The 15824-nt window shown below is 29.2% G+C and overlaps 1 protein-coding gene, 1 long non-coding RNA gene and 1 other non-coding gene across 15 annotated transcripts in view; 1 reads left to right on the top strand and 2 right to left on the bottom strand.

Moving 5' to 3' along the window:
- Positions 1–15824, top strand: part of LOC143256934 (uncharacterized) — a 496333-nt gene that overhangs the window by 213336 nt on the left and 267173 nt on the right. The gene's annotated exons all lie outside the window — the stretch shown is intronic.
- Positions 1–15824, bottom strand: part of LOC143256929 (chromodomain-helicase-DNA-binding protein 7-like) — a 183856-nt gene that overhangs the window by 125907 nt on the left and 42125 nt on the right. Inside the window, 10 exon segments of the mRNA XM_076514817.1 lie at positions 627–834; positions 1383–1539; positions 5920–6000; positions 6618–6779; positions 12760–12936; positions 13294–13348; positions 13723–13911; positions 14561–14688; positions 15087–15611; positions 15614–15775. Of these exon segments, the coding sequence (XP_076370932.1) occupies positions 627–834; positions 1383–1539; positions 5920–6000; positions 6618–6779; positions 12760–12936; positions 13294–13348; positions 13723–13911; positions 14561–14688; positions 15087–15611; positions 15614–15775 (1844 nt within the window).
- LOC143258293 (small nucleolar RNA U6-53/MBII-28) lies at positions 4856–4954 on the bottom strand. The gene has a single exon (XR_013032260.1). It is a non-coding gene; the product is annotated as a small nucleolar RNA U6-53/MBII-28 (small nucleolar RNA).

Below are 15824 nucleotides of genomic sequence, written 5' to 3'. Positions count from 1 at the left end.
AAAGGAATAACTTAAAAACATGAGCACTATGAAATGAGAAGTGGTAGTTAGGTAGAATAACATAGAGGTAGTTATGAACCATGTATGTGGCATTTCTATTGGTGGAGGTTTCTCACACAACAGTTTACATGCAAGAATCAGTTAAATCATAAGAATAAAAAATTGCACAAGAATGAAAGATTGCAGCATGCTAAAAAAAGTTTTGCAAATAGAAGGCAGCATTGAACTAAATAGTTTTGTTTGTGAGTGAAAACAAGATACTTTATCGGAATATAGAAAATGTTTTTAGAAAACATTTCTCTGAAGAATTATTTCCATATAATTTAAGTACATAATTGAAGAAAGGTCCACCTTTCCAAAGCGCTTGGATTTCTATTTCATTTTTATTAAGATTTCTCTGACCAATGTATTTTTAGAACATCATGAATTTACATAATTGAAAATACTGTGCTTATTTTTTTTTTGAAGCATTTCTTCTGAATACTCAAAGAATAATAAACTCATAATGATAATGAGAATATTTTAAATGTGTTAATATACATATAATAATATTTATTTTGTTTAGTTCATAATGAAATGATCTTTATATAGATATTATCAGTATCAGTACAGTGCCATCAGCTTACCTACGATGAACAAGGTAGTCTTCTAAGATATCAAGACACCGAACCATCTGAGAAAACACCAACACTCTGTGATCATTGGCACGCAGCCGAGGCAAAAGTTTGTCAAGTAATACTAACTTTCCTGAAGCCTGTATCATAGCATTTAAATTACCTTCTGGAAGTTCCTCATGTTCGGCTCTGAACTCATGCAAGATTTGTTCTTCAGCTCCTGAATATAAAAAAATTCATACATTCATTTTTACCCAAGTCGAATATTTGCTTACACATACAACTTCAGCAAAACTTCATTAATAAATCAAATAAAATATTACAACACAGCACAAGAGACCATCTAATATTCTGTTTGTTAAGAGAAATAAATACAAAACAAAATCAACTTTTATGTTCATGGTTAAAGTCTCTAGCAGTACAAAATGACAAACCTAAATAAATTATCACATGTATGGTTAAATTCTGATAACTTGTAATTTGATAAGCATCAAATTATTGAAGGACATATATTTGTTAAATAACTATATGGGCTATTACAAAGAAGTTGAAAACTGGATGAATAATTTGATATAAACAAACATGATAAAGTGGTGAAATGACACTAAAAAATAAATTAGATCTGATAGATTCCAATCTCTAATTGTCAATAAATTCAGGTAGCTATCTATTAATATATAGAAGTAGCAAGTTATTTCCTTGTTAATTACATCAAAGAAATAATCATATCTTCCACATAGCTGTGCTTGAAATTCTGTTTATACTTGCCATTGATTAAGTAAGGGTGAATGCAGCACTTTCTGAGTTCCATCACAGTGTTCATCAAGTTTGGTATGTTTGTTCCTGTACTTCCTTTAGCTAAAAAGGTAAAATTATGCTCCAAGATAGCCCTGTAATACTTTTTCTGCACACCTGTGAGCTCCACCTGAAAGAAATAAAACTTCATCAAGCATGTACTGTCACACCTTTAAATAAGATCCTAACACATTATTGTCAAATCACATTTAATTCTCTCAACACAGGCTCAGTCGATTTGACTGACCACATAACCTCTTTGTACTTGTAAAGTTTTTACAGATTTGATATTTCTTACTTTAAATATAGTTTGTGCATCTTCACAAAATTTGGCAGTCTTCCAGTAAATATTACAAGTCTTTCACATACAGTGAAGTATTTCAAATAAACTAATCAACGATTTATCCATGAATGTTTCGAGTATTTGTTTTAAATAGTATATGTGGCAAAATGATTTTCATGTTAAGATTTAAAATACTTTTCTTCATCCCAGAAATCTCCAGTTTCATTTTCAAAATCTCTAAAACCTCCTAAATGCATTTCAAAAGCTTGCTCATCCTACGTATCTTTAAATTCATTTATCTATAGTTAAGCACAAAGCTACACAACAGGCTATCTGTGACTTGCCCACCAGGTGTATCAAAACCAGTTTATACCATTATAAATCTGCATACATACCACTGTGTCACTGAAGAGCCTTTGAATTCATATACTAGTATACATCTATTTATAATTAAATTTTATTATTTTATTGTCCTTTGAACCATGTCTAACTACTATTTGCACCATTGTAAGTTTTAAATTACTTAGGGAATGTAGAGCTCACATTACACTATTAAATTATGTTATCCAGAAGCTGCCTCCCTGTATGCCTTATTAAACATTTTTATTATGCTATTATTTACTTTACCTAATCTAACCCAAAGAGATTTGTGTGTTTATATTTTAGTTATCTTTATAATAATAAATAAAGAGCAAACATGAAAAACAAGATATAATGTGCTTACTCAAGATTTCTTTTCTTTGATGTTAATTGTTTATGAAATTTCACCCTACTTTTTTTTATACTAATGGCAGTAATGCACTAAATAATTTGTATCTAATTAAATAATACACCAAAGAACATAGAATAATAAAGTACAAATAGCAGGCAATTTTCCCTACATATCACAATTATTTTGGCTTTCTGACTATGCAACAAAAGCTGTTACAAATTTATCCAAGGTAGTTATTAGCTTTTCCATAAGAATGAAGTTTGCACTCTGAGTGAAGTTTGAATTATCTGTTCAGAATACACTGTTATACAATATGTTATTTAACAGATGAAAACCTCAGCTTTCAATTGGTTATAGGTAATACAGAATTAAATACAAGAGAAAACTATTAACAAATCCTGAAAGACAGGTGGGTGTGACAGGAAGAATTTGATTTTCTATTTGATAGCTCTGTAACCAAACAAAATTGAAGGCTACAAAAATTATGATTTGTTTGTGCAATAATGATTTTACAATTTATGTTGAAATTAATACTTATTGGAGAGAGAAAGGATAAAATAGAGGACACACCTAGAAAAAATATGTCACATATGTTACACTAACTGAATTCTGAAATTTTTAAATATTACCTTATAAAATTAAGAACTTTAAACCTAACTACTTTTAAAATAGGATTATTAGCTAAGACTATGCTATACTAATTGATACAACATAAATAAAAAAGTAGACTAATAAAATTTTGAAAGTACATCACTAAACCTTTGTGACATGAGCAGTAAAGGATGAACATAGTGATAGAGTTAAATAGAGAACTAGAGTTATCAAAAAGTGCCTTGACAGACATTAAAAAAAGCAGTAAGAGTCACTTATGTAATTAAAATCCTTCAAAAAGGAAAAAAGAATACTGTCGTACACATAGTTCTAAACTTTAATTGTACTGAAACTAAAACCACAACATATTAAATAGTAGTAATTTTACATTTGTTTCTATTATTTTCTTAATTATAATAGTGAAGGAAAAAGTTAAAAGGTTTTTAAAAAACTGCACAAATAAAGATAAATTACTCTAAAAATGTACAAATATGAAAATTAAATAAAAGCAAAGTTAAATTCTAAACAATATTTAGTGTTGTAAAGCCTATTTTAACTCTTGAACAGTGAGCTGGTCAATGATATATTAATACCAACAAAAATAATTTAGTACAAAACCAGTCATTACAAGTTTCAAAGCCACAGAGGTTTCAATAAGACTAAGAAATTTAATGGAAGTCCAAAGAGATACATAAACAACTTCTCTTACAAAGGCAAAGCCTTAAAAAATTAAGTTATTTTATATGAACCCTTTCCACACAAGTCATGGGACAAAGATCATGTCATTATATTTGTTGACTTGCATCCAAAATTTTACTGAACTACTATATTATGAATTTATCTTACTGTGTTTGGTATCAAACTACAGGATATAATTCAAGTTTTCATATTATACATTATTTAATTCCTTAATTTAAAAGTAAATATTAAACAAACACATATAAACATTGATTTCTGTGTCAAGTGGTATGTTGAATGCAGCATTAGTTCAAATTATATGATTGTGTTGTCAAAATACAAAGACTAGTTTTATACGAATTAGGAACTCAAATTACTGATACCAACAAGTTAGAATATAAAATAAAAACCTTTAATTTTTTTCTATTTACTTAACTCTTACTATATTTAGTGAATCCCACTCACCTCTTTCCAGTTTTAGAAAACAGACCATTATATACACTTATTTCTACATCTATGACTTGTGAATAACCAATCAGAAGCTCAGAATATTCTCTAATTGATTTTCTCAGCTATTTTCAAATATAATGGCATTCTCTCTTTCTTTTGAGACAAAATTTCAAACTGGTAAGTTGAGTGTTTAGTCTATTCATAATTTCATATTGTTTTAGATAGAAATATAGCAGTTATTAAACTTGTGATAAATTATAATGGATTTGTATCTTATCGATAAAGTAACTTAAATTTTTTTATTTTATTCAAAATCATCTATAAAACCTAAAAACATTATTTTAATTCACATCCTCCATGTGCAGAATTTCCTAATGCTTAGCAAGTTAAGACAAGAACTAACAAGTACAAAGGTCATAGCTAGAAGAGATAACTGTGTGCTTTATTTTTTTTATTTACTGTTCTATGTTTTAAGATAAATAATAATAAGAAATTGTTTATGAATAATTTTGTGAACATACACTTACTAATTTAAAAGTAATAGCATGAAAGCTATAACAAACACAAAATGGTTATGAGGTCTATTTGAGGAACTGATCCCATGCTGAAAGAGTTAACTATTGATAAAAAGAATGCTGTTTTCAGTCAACATTCAATCATCATTACAACGAAGTGAGAAAAACACTAACAGAAAAAAAGTAAAATTTCAATAGAATAATACTGAACATTTCCTGCACTCAGTAAAATAATGAGAAAATCTGAACTCAGTGAGACCAGCAACAGCCAAAGCTGGTGATCTCTAAGTATTAGCATGGCAAAACATCACTGTGCAGTAAAACTAAACCTGAAAAATATCTCTACCAGCATAAAAAATTATTTCTATTACAATGTATTAAAAATGTTTTAACAGTACAGGATATTTACCAACAACTCAAGTTTTACTTCATAAATTTTATTTTCCTAAGTATATATACTCCGTGGTATAATTTTAAAATACTTGAATTTTACTGTGTGTGTAAAAAACCTCTCAGTACAAATTAACAAGCTTTCCACAATATACAGATTTACAATAAGCAAAGATCCTGCTTATGCTACCCAATAATGGTAGTTTTTCAGTATCAAGTGTTAAATGGATTACATGACGAAAACCAAATGGAAAAAGAAAAATAAATAAATCAGAATTATACAATCGTGATCATGCAGGCTTTTAATCCTGTTTCATGTATACTACTATTGTAATGTGCAGTCATGGAGAAAAATGTTAGTGTCAAATAATATGCATGTACATGAAAACAAATGTGTATACATATATTTCTTATAAATTTTATTGAACTTTACAGAAAAGAAAAACTTCAAAATGCATTACACAAATAGATTTTTTTGCAAAATTTAAGGGAAAAAAAGACTTTTTTTCACGTTTCAGCAATAGAAATGTCTGATCTAAATATTTATTATAGTTAAATATTTTATAATTTTACAATTTAGTTTATCTTGGTGAAGAAAAAAATATTCTTTTTTGCCTCAGATAGACTTAAATCTATGCCCAAAGTTTACATTATAACATGCAACTATAAATATCAGAATAATCACAAAGAAAATATTACAGAATAAATTTACACATCTATTATTTAATGCAAAAATTTAAAAAATATATTTTGAATTTGTAAATGATTGTTTTATTTTTATTTTTGTTCAAATCTTTTCATTTTCTCAGTATTATAACTTAGAAAGGATACCATAAAAAAAGCAATTGAATTCATATTGTTAAAAAAAAAAATCATGTGTTAATATTTTACCTCTACAATCGTTTCTTCTTTTGGTGCCAAGCTTTTCTCTACATCCTCTTTAAGTCTACGTAACATCATTGGTTTTAATATCTATGGAAGTATGTAATTAAAATGTATTAACCCTATGCTAATGAGGTAGTTCAAGAAGCATAACAGTAAGAATAAAAATTTGTAAACAAATTTATAAACTGAAAAACATTATCCTTGAACAATATATTTTACTTAAAACACTATGTACAAAATGCTGCTAACAACTACACAGCTTTGCAAATTACGACAAGCAATATAAGAGTGATTAATTTTAAATGAAAACAACTTGTAAAGTTTTGTCCCACACATAAAGGGAATACATGACAAACCACAACACAAAACAACACTTTAGACAAGTTAGTAAAACTTGCATCACATACTATCTAAATTAATTGAAATTAAAATGAAAAAATTGACTCAAATATTGGATTGATCTACATACCACAGATGTAATTACATAAACATAGCTTATTACTTATAACTCAAAAAATACAAAAGGTTAGTAAGTGTCTCTTGAACAGTAAACATTTTTACTAACATGCTTTGTAAACAAGTACAAATACTTCATCATTTCAGAGAGCAAAATAATCAAAAATTAAGTTTTTTTTAACATGAGTTCTAGTAATTATACAACAGTTACTTAAATCTTCAAAATTGAAAAAAGAAAGACAACATACAGCTTTCAGCTTTTCAATTTGAGATTCTGTTTTTAAATCCCCAAATTCTTCAAGAAATGCTTCATTAGATATAAATCTATTGGGTTCCACAAAGTTCAGTAAACTGAACAATTCTTCCACATTATTTTGTAGTGGTGTACCAGTCAAAAGAACTCTATGTTCCTAAAAAAAAAGAATTGCAAATACAAGATTCTATCACTGAAAACTAATGAGAAACAACTCGGTTCCATCACTCCATAATTTCCAAGCACAATGTTTTATACATTCAAAAACAAAAGTAAAAGGTTCACACAGGATATGGTAAATAAAAGTATTTTCCTTGTATGTCTAAAGTGTATACTTTTTTATGCATTTTCATATATTTACAGCCTCAGAAGGCAATAGGTTTCAAAATGTTGTTTGAACTAAATCTTTACTGTTTAAGGTGCTTTCTGCTTGAATGTTGTATTGGGGTTTTACACAATTCCTCACAATCAATATTATGAACCACTGTTATGGTTTACAATATGTATATCTAGATAAAATATACATTTGTTACATTATTTACACATGCTTGTTTTAAAGTCCACTGATTCAATTTACTGAAAATAATAAATAGATTTTGCCAACCCATGACAAAATGCACACCCACCAGGCTTGAGATTTGCAAAATATATGAACTTATTTGTTAGTCATTTATAACTGACAGAAATAATTTATTTTAAAATACAAGCTCAAAGGGGTTAATTTGAAATTAGTGGGCATTATTTGTTATAAAGTACAATTAATTTCTGATACTGATGAAGCTGTTTTTGTCTTCCATAGCCTTTACCATTTTTCTTACCTTGATAGACATTAGATAGTTAAATTGTACTTAGAGTTTACATTTATATTTCACTGAATTAAGTATTATATATAACTTTTTTAATAAACAGTTGAAAGGTTCAATAATTTCTTTTAAATGTAACCTAAAACTTTGCTTCATTTCACACAGATTAAATTATTATGTGAATGCAAAAACATTTAGTTGAAGGCTTCTCTGTTTTTACTGAAAGTGCACTAATATGCTGGGTTATTTCCACTATAGTGTGTACAGATGAATAATAACATTGAGAACAGGTAAGAAAATAATAACATTAAAAGTAAACTTTATATTAAAAAATAAAAAGAGATGGAATTAAGAATATAACAAAAAGGAGATCTTTTAAGATTACTTAATGAACAATTAAAATATGTACACAAATTTCTACTTCTTAATTTTAAAAATGTCATTGCATTGTACACTGACCATACAAAAGCTACAGTTCGTGTTATGTTTAGGAAAAAAAAAACATAAGCATTTGTCTCACAAAAATTTTGACATTTACTTACTAGGTTCTAGTGGATGTGTAAACAAAATTTAAAAACTATCAGATGAAATTTACTTTAATCTCAAAAATTCTCTTGCATTTGAATTAGACAAGTATGAACAAACAAATATATTTAGACACAATTCTTTACAAGAAATATTTAATTAAAAAGTATTATTTTTTGGGTACAAAGTACATGTAATTTTCAATAAAATCTTAAAAACTTTCCTGAAAACACATTAAGAATGCCCAGAGTCACAGTATGCACATTTTCACATACAATACTGTGTAAAAGTATAAGAACAAAGTCAAAAATTAGATTTAGACTACTTTTAAAGAACAATTTAAGATAAAACACAGGTGAAAAATAAAACTTTTATTAATCATGTGGTCAGCTTCTAGTCAGTTACCTCTTTCTTTCTTTGTGAACCTGATGATGACCAAAGAAGGTCGAAACATTGTTCACTCCTCTATGTAAAACATTTTCTCAACCCAAACAAGCCGTTTTTACATATAAATTTCAGTGGAACTGCTTGAGTTTAACAAACAGTTAATATTTTGTGTGTCTCCCTTCTGCTTTAATAACTGTAGATAGACTTTCAGGCATTTTTGTAACATATTTAATCAAAGTGTCTTCTGCGATTTTACTCCAAATGTCTTTAATACACTTTCATAAAGTTTCTTTAGAAATAACTTTTGCCAAGCTTTTGATCTATCAAATCACAGATCTGCTTAACTGGGTAAAAATCAGGGCTCTATGGGGGTCATGCATCATTTGAATAACTCCATCAGCTTCTTTCTTAGTTAAGCAATTTTTGCATAGGTTGGGTGACTCTTTGGCATCATTATCTTCTTGGTAGTAAAATCCTTTACCAATAATAAGCAGACCACTGGATATTCTATGATGAATCAGTACCTCATGGTACTTGTGCTAGCCCATTATACCCTCTATTTTGCAAATATTTTCTGTTTCCTGAGCCTTAAATATGCCTTGAATCAAATATTTCAAACTTGGACTCATCCATCCATAACACCCTTTTCCAAACATCAACAGCAGAGTTTTGTACTTTTTACATATTTCAGTTTCTTGAAAATATTTGCAGATGAAAGTAAAGGTTTTTTTTTTAAATGCTACATGACCACACATTCCATTCGAGTCTTCTTGCTATTGTGGACCTGGACACTTTTCTCTCATTTGATACATGGGCCTTTATCTCATGCTTGAAATCAGCGGCAGTCTTCCTTCTGTCCAGAGGGCTGCATAAACAAAAGAACTTTCTTGACAGTGTTCGGGGAGCATTGAAGTCTGCAGGGATTTGTCAAAGAGCCCAACCAGCATCAGATGAAGCTTTCATGTAAATTTTCTGCTCTTCTGACAATTCTCTATGCTTTTTTGGCTGTGGCATAACAACAAAACAAAATATTTAGTGTTGAACACTGTTTTTATCAAGGTTTATTAGTGAAGTACTATTAAATTAATTTCTTGTTGCATATACTGGTACCATCTGCTAGCTCCTTGCTAACTTCTTTCTATACAGTTAAGACCCTACATGATCAATAGGTTCTTTTAAGCAGAACCTTTATAACATGCCCTTGGCACAAGTATTTGAGAATTCTAAAGAATGAGTATTCTCAACCTGGCTCATTCAATTGTCAACAGGGATCAGTAAGGCATCATCACAGTGTTCAATCTTACACTGTGTAATGACATGGAAGAATTAGCTCCATAAAATGAAAAAAAATTATAAAATATTATCTTGTCCTAAAACGTTTACACAGTACTGTATACACTGCTGTCACTAGCTTTTGCAGTTCAGATAGGCCTGTCTAAAAAGTGTCAACCAGTTACTACAATGTTGTAATCATTGTAATATCATGAAACATAGTATTTTTATTTTTTAAAAAATTACGTGCTGATTAGTTAAACGTCTAATAACATAAAACCTCCAATTACAAACTTTATGTGAATTTAATGTTAAAAAGAGCTTCACAGTACAAGTGTTCCGTTTGAATTTTAAGTAAATAAAACTGATATTTCAATCCACAGCAACAAGCCATCTTAAAACCATATATGATTAGTAACAACTGCAAATTCAAAGATCAACAGTTACTATCAGCAGAGCAATTTTTAAATAATAAGTATTTGACAGAGTTGGCAATAAATTGTTTACCAAACAAAAATGTAAAAAGTAACAAACACAGTGTAGAAAGATAAGAATTATAATAAGTATTTGTGTTTAAAGACTTCCAAGTATTTTATCTGTACAGCTTCTGAATGTTTTCCTTTATTGCTACCTATAACAAATTCAAAGACCAAAAACTTCATCAAGAGCAAAGCCATTTGGACTTGGATTTTCTCTCACTTTCAAGGCCCCAAAAAATACACTGAAGGGCATTAAGACCACAGTACACATTAATGTTAAGGGAACAGAAACGAGTTTCCCAATTAGTTTAATAAATATGGCATTCATTTCTTCACAAGGGACTTGGAAAGCTTTGGTATCTTTCCAGATTATGTTTATAAGGTAGGTAACTATTAACTTTAACCAATGAGACTTACAAAGTAACAGTACATTAGCTTTATGATTAAAAAATAAATAAAAAAGAAGTATCATACTGATCTAAAATGTCCTGTGACCTTAATAAGATTCTTAGTTTTTGCTCCCTTACAATTCCAAAAGATGTTTCATCTAAAAATTGTATATAATTTTTTACCACCTCTCTACACTTATTAAATTGTCTAAATGTGAAAAGATCAATCAAGATCCCTGAGAGGAAAAGGATTTGATTCTGGTGACCTTACAAATCATGAACAAATTTCAGACATCTTTATTCAGTTGTTAATTTATCCAACTCTGATAAAGATTAGACTACACATATAGAGAATGAGTACTTTGCTCTCTCCTAACCCTAAATGACATCTGACTTAAGATTTGTATATAACTTTTATACACTTCTAATCATTTATTACCTTGACTAGCTTTGAGAACAAACTGTCAAAATCCCTGTGAAAAGGAGAAGTTTAAAGGCCTAATTTCTTCCAAAAATTCAACACCAACGTGTCTGAATACTTGATCAGGATTGATTACATTTAGTTAGATGGTCTTAAAACAGAAGCCTTTTGAGAAATGTGTCAAACAAACAGATAAATAGAATAATACTTTGCCATGACATAAGGATAACATTCTGTTTCCAAATAATACTACCACTAGTATTTTGTTGTATAATTTGTGAGGTAAACTAGTACTGATAAACCATAAACTAGGTCTATACTACAGTATAGCACATGGTCATAACCTATTAATTACCAGTGATCACAAATTACACCATGCAGCATGTTTCTTGTAATTTAGTACTGTTAACCCTAACTAGCTAATGTATTAGGCCTATATATTTTGTGAGTTTGCACATAAAATGTACTGAGCTGAATTCTTGGTATATCTTAATTATCTTCATCTTCTAAACAAGAGGGAATTCTCAATAGCTGCAGCACTTGAAATTATTTTGGACAGTATTAGAGTGAATTAATCTACAAGACCTATTTTACATTTTCTATTAGCTATATTTTTAAATGGTAGCAACACCAAGTGTAGAGTATGCGTACACCAGATTTGATTACTCTTTAGGATCTCTATGAGTCCACCCTCAATGTGAAATTATTTTAGGCATGATTACAGTAAATTAATCTACAAGTCCTGAGTCATAAACTGTAAATATATCTAAAATCAGTCGAGAGATAACAGAGACATGAGCTAAAAGTCTGTACTCAAGAAAAACTTAAAGCCATTTTACAGGGTGTTCAGAAAGTTACTGTGCACTTATATATTTATTAACAGACAAAACTGCACAATGACTTTCCAAACACCATGTATAAGCCACTATGCTATGGCCAAATATCAGGATGTAATTTTCATATTTACCAATGGAAAAAAAGTTTCAATTTATTGTATTTGACTACCACAGGAAAACATTTCATGGCATTATTCTTCTTAACTCATTCCTTTTTGGCATGTTTAATGCAAGAAGTGTCTGATGTCATGCACTTCACCCTAAAAACACAGGTACATGCCAGCTTTGACTGTCATGTTTTCCACTGGCTGTGGATCATTATGAAGACTCTGTAGGGTTGTTGTTTGTGCACCAATATGAATTGTTTGAAGTATGGTATGACTCAACAAACCAAACAAATGTGTTACTGCTTATCAAAATGAACACTTCACTCCTTCCACTACATGCATTTTATGTATGTATTATTTGCAATAAGGTAGTTTCTTTAGGTTGTAAAGCCAGTGTTTATGATCCTAAATGTTTTTCCCTTTACTATGGTATGCAATACAAATTTAGATCATGAGGGCATGATGGCCAAAGGCATACTGAAGGATGGCCATCATGGCCATTTTGTAAAACACTGCAGCAATTACCCCTGTGAATTTCCTGTCCTGAATCCATATACTTCAAAGTGCAGTGCTGAGAATAACCATTACACTTTCAATTTGTAATTGTTGTTAATAAAACATTGCTTGGAGGTATCTCACTCACACAAAATAGAAAAAAATGCAGTTTTAATTGCTTAAAAGAAATGTTTCTTTTGCAAAGTTTTTCACTAATTAAATTTATTCACCAAGTGGAATTCTCATCTGAAAATACATACAAATTTTAGCAAGTCATATTTAATAACTGGGATTTTTTGGCAACTAAATAGTAAAAACCTATGCTAATGACTGCAATATGACACTGTCACCTTAAACTGCTCTCTCTCTCACTATTTTTTCTTTACCCTTATGGCAATTCTAACTAAAGTTTCAGAATCTTACCATATTCAATAAACGTAGGCCTTCCAAAAGTTTGCAGTTTCTGTTTTTTAGCCTATGAGCTTCATCAATGATGACACATCTCCAGGGAATTTCCCGAAGCTCTAAACAGTCCGTCAATAATATTTCAAACGTAGTTATCATAACGTTGAACTTGTAGATCTCAGTGATTTGTTCTCTCTTTAAAAATATCCCAAATTAACAACCAACTGCTAAATAAAGCAATACTATCATAACAGTATGTAAAAAAGCATACACTTTTTTCTACAGATTACTACATAAGATAAATACAAGAATGAAAAATATTTAACTAATATACTTTCTTTTGAATACCTCATTTTAATATATATTAATTTAATACATTATAACAAATAAAATTTTCTGAGCTGTCTGAAGGTAATTTTTAAAAGACAGTAGTTTTTTCATTTTTTGATGATATAAATGATATTTCTTAAAAGTCATTTCAAAGTATTTTTCAAACCAAATAAAAGAAACTACATAAAATCAGCATTCAGACAGCTGAAGTTAGTTACTTACCTTTTGATTTTGATAATACATTTCGTATTCCTGTATCATACTTCTACTAGTTGATCTGCAAATGAATTATCATGAGAATCTGTAGCAATAAATTTTTCTCCATCCAGTTTATTGGGATTTAAAATATACATCACAAATATGGCAGAGTATGCATTTTTGAGCAACTGTTCTATAATAAGGAAGCAATACTACTACTAAAAGGAAGATTATAAATGTAAACATATTTAAACTGAAACTGGACAAGAAGTTTAATCTCAATATCAGAAGTTTCTTATTTTTGATTTTTAAGAGAATGAAAACCTGAGGAAAAAACGTGATAGAGGCAATAATTTAAAATAATGCAATTTTATTCAGTTTTACTTTTCACTTCATACGGAAATTTTCAAAAGTGAAACTATATAAACATTAAGTAACATTAAAACTGCTTACGTTCCATGATAGGTTATAACATTCAGATCTGTCCATGTTTCAAATTCCCTCTGCCAATTAGCTATGGTTGACAGTGGAGCAATTACTAAAAAAGGCCCAGGAATACCATAGTTAGCAATTTCATTCAGGAATGTAATGGATTGGATAGTCTTACCAAGCCCCATCTCATCTGCTAAAATGCAGCTTTGACTGAAATATAATTTTTTTTCTTTTATAATTGATTCATTTCTGTTGCAATTTATTACACCTACATATTGACAGCTAAAGATATCTATAAATAATGACTTAAAAAGCCTATTATTTTTCTTTCTTAAAGCAAATATATGCTGTGAAAAAAATCAAACAAAAATACTGAATGATCTAAAATCCAAACGTGCAGACATTCATGTTACTTTTTGAAATTTGGTATTTAACCCTTTTCAGCATTCGTTTAGCAGGTCATACACACTATAATTTACAAATAAAATTTAAAAAGTATAAGATGAAAAGATATTTTTAATATTAACTTGAAAAATCACCTTGCAATCAGACCAACTTCATAAACCCATGTATCTTTAAAAAAAATACTTAATTTATAAAATCTAATGTTTTTGTAGAAAAGGCTTGTGACATTTACTAAAGGATTGTCATATTTTGTGAAGATACTAAATTAAAAGTTATAGTAAACTTTTATGGAAGGAACTAATTGAAGTTACTACAGATCAAGAATAAATTAGCAAACATGTTATAATCTTTAAGTTCTTGGATTTTTTAAAATGCACTTTGAATAAATAACTTCTAATTCAAACAATATTCTTATAATTACTTTACTGTTACAACTAAAACTGTTTACACTTACCCTTTATACCAACAAAAAGTTAGCCAATTAAGACCTTCAAGTTGATACTCTCGTAAAGTGTTTCCTCCCTTATACACTGGAGAATCTTCTATCTTAATCCACTGTGATGGCTTAGGTTTCTTCTTAGGCTGAAAATATATTTCTTTTCTAGACACATTAATAAAAATAATATTAGATGAAGCATTATATCAAATTTTAAACTCTAATACTTGCTAGTGTAGTAACTGCTTATAACAATTAAATTTTATACTAATTCTGTTTTGGCAGATTTAATTCCATTTGTATTTAAAGACTGTGCAATACAATTACCAATTATTTGCAACCAAGCATATTAATAATTAACTACAAAATTGCTTTTTTAAATATTAATAATGTTTTACAAGTCTTCAAACCAAAGTGGTTATGGTAAAAATACAACTTTAAGAACAATGAAGAAAAGCAAATTAAAGAAATATGAAAAAAAAGTAATATTTGCTGCTGCTAAAAAACAAACAAACAATTGTAACACAGATGAAAAGGGACATACCTTCCACTTTTCCTTTGGAGGGGGTTCACCAAAACGATAGAACTGTTCTATCTTTATGGGATCTACATCTTCTTCTAATTCCCACTTACTATCTTCATACGATAGTCCTCGCCACTTGACTAAATAACGACGTAAGAACTTCTTTGGTTTTCCTTCAGATGTTATAGATTCTCTTAATGCTTTTTTATTTTGTGTATTCTCTTTTTGATTTTCAGTATTTGTATCTGACTCACCTTCAAGTTTATTTTTTTCTACAGCAGCCTGGGCCACATTTTTACTACTATCTTCTTCTGTTTCTTTAAATTCATCTTTAAGAACAAATGTTGGACCTTCTCCATGAGGAACTTTATTTTCTGAAAAAGCACTAAATTCTTTTTTTTGAAGATCAGTACATTCTCCATCTTCGTCAAATCTAATAGCTAGCACATCATCTTTCCTAAGTTTAGTGACTTCATCTACATTTTCAAACAAAGTCTCTTTCTTCTTTTTGTCTTTCAATATTTCTACTTTTGCCATTGTAGACTCCTTTAAAATGTGTTCTTGATTTTATCCATATTGTGAGTATCTGCTACATCACGTTTTTGAGGGAATTTATTTCTATACAATGTGTCTATTAATTCACCAGTTTCTGTTACATCAAGAACCCGATCCACCTCCACATAGTCCAGATTAAAAGGTTCTTCTTCCAGCTAATAATTAGAATAACCAACTTACAAACATGTTCATTGTGTTTCATAA

This window comes from Tachypleus tridentatus, chromosome 7, assembly GCF_004210375.1.
Source record: "Tachypleus tridentatus isolate NWPU-2018 chromosome 7, ASM421037v1, whole genome shotgun sequence".
NCBI lineage: Eukaryota > Metazoa > Arthropoda > Merostomata > Xiphosura > Limulidae > Tachypleus > Tachypleus tridentatus.
This window is presented reverse-complemented; position numbering and strand designations above follow the sequence as displayed.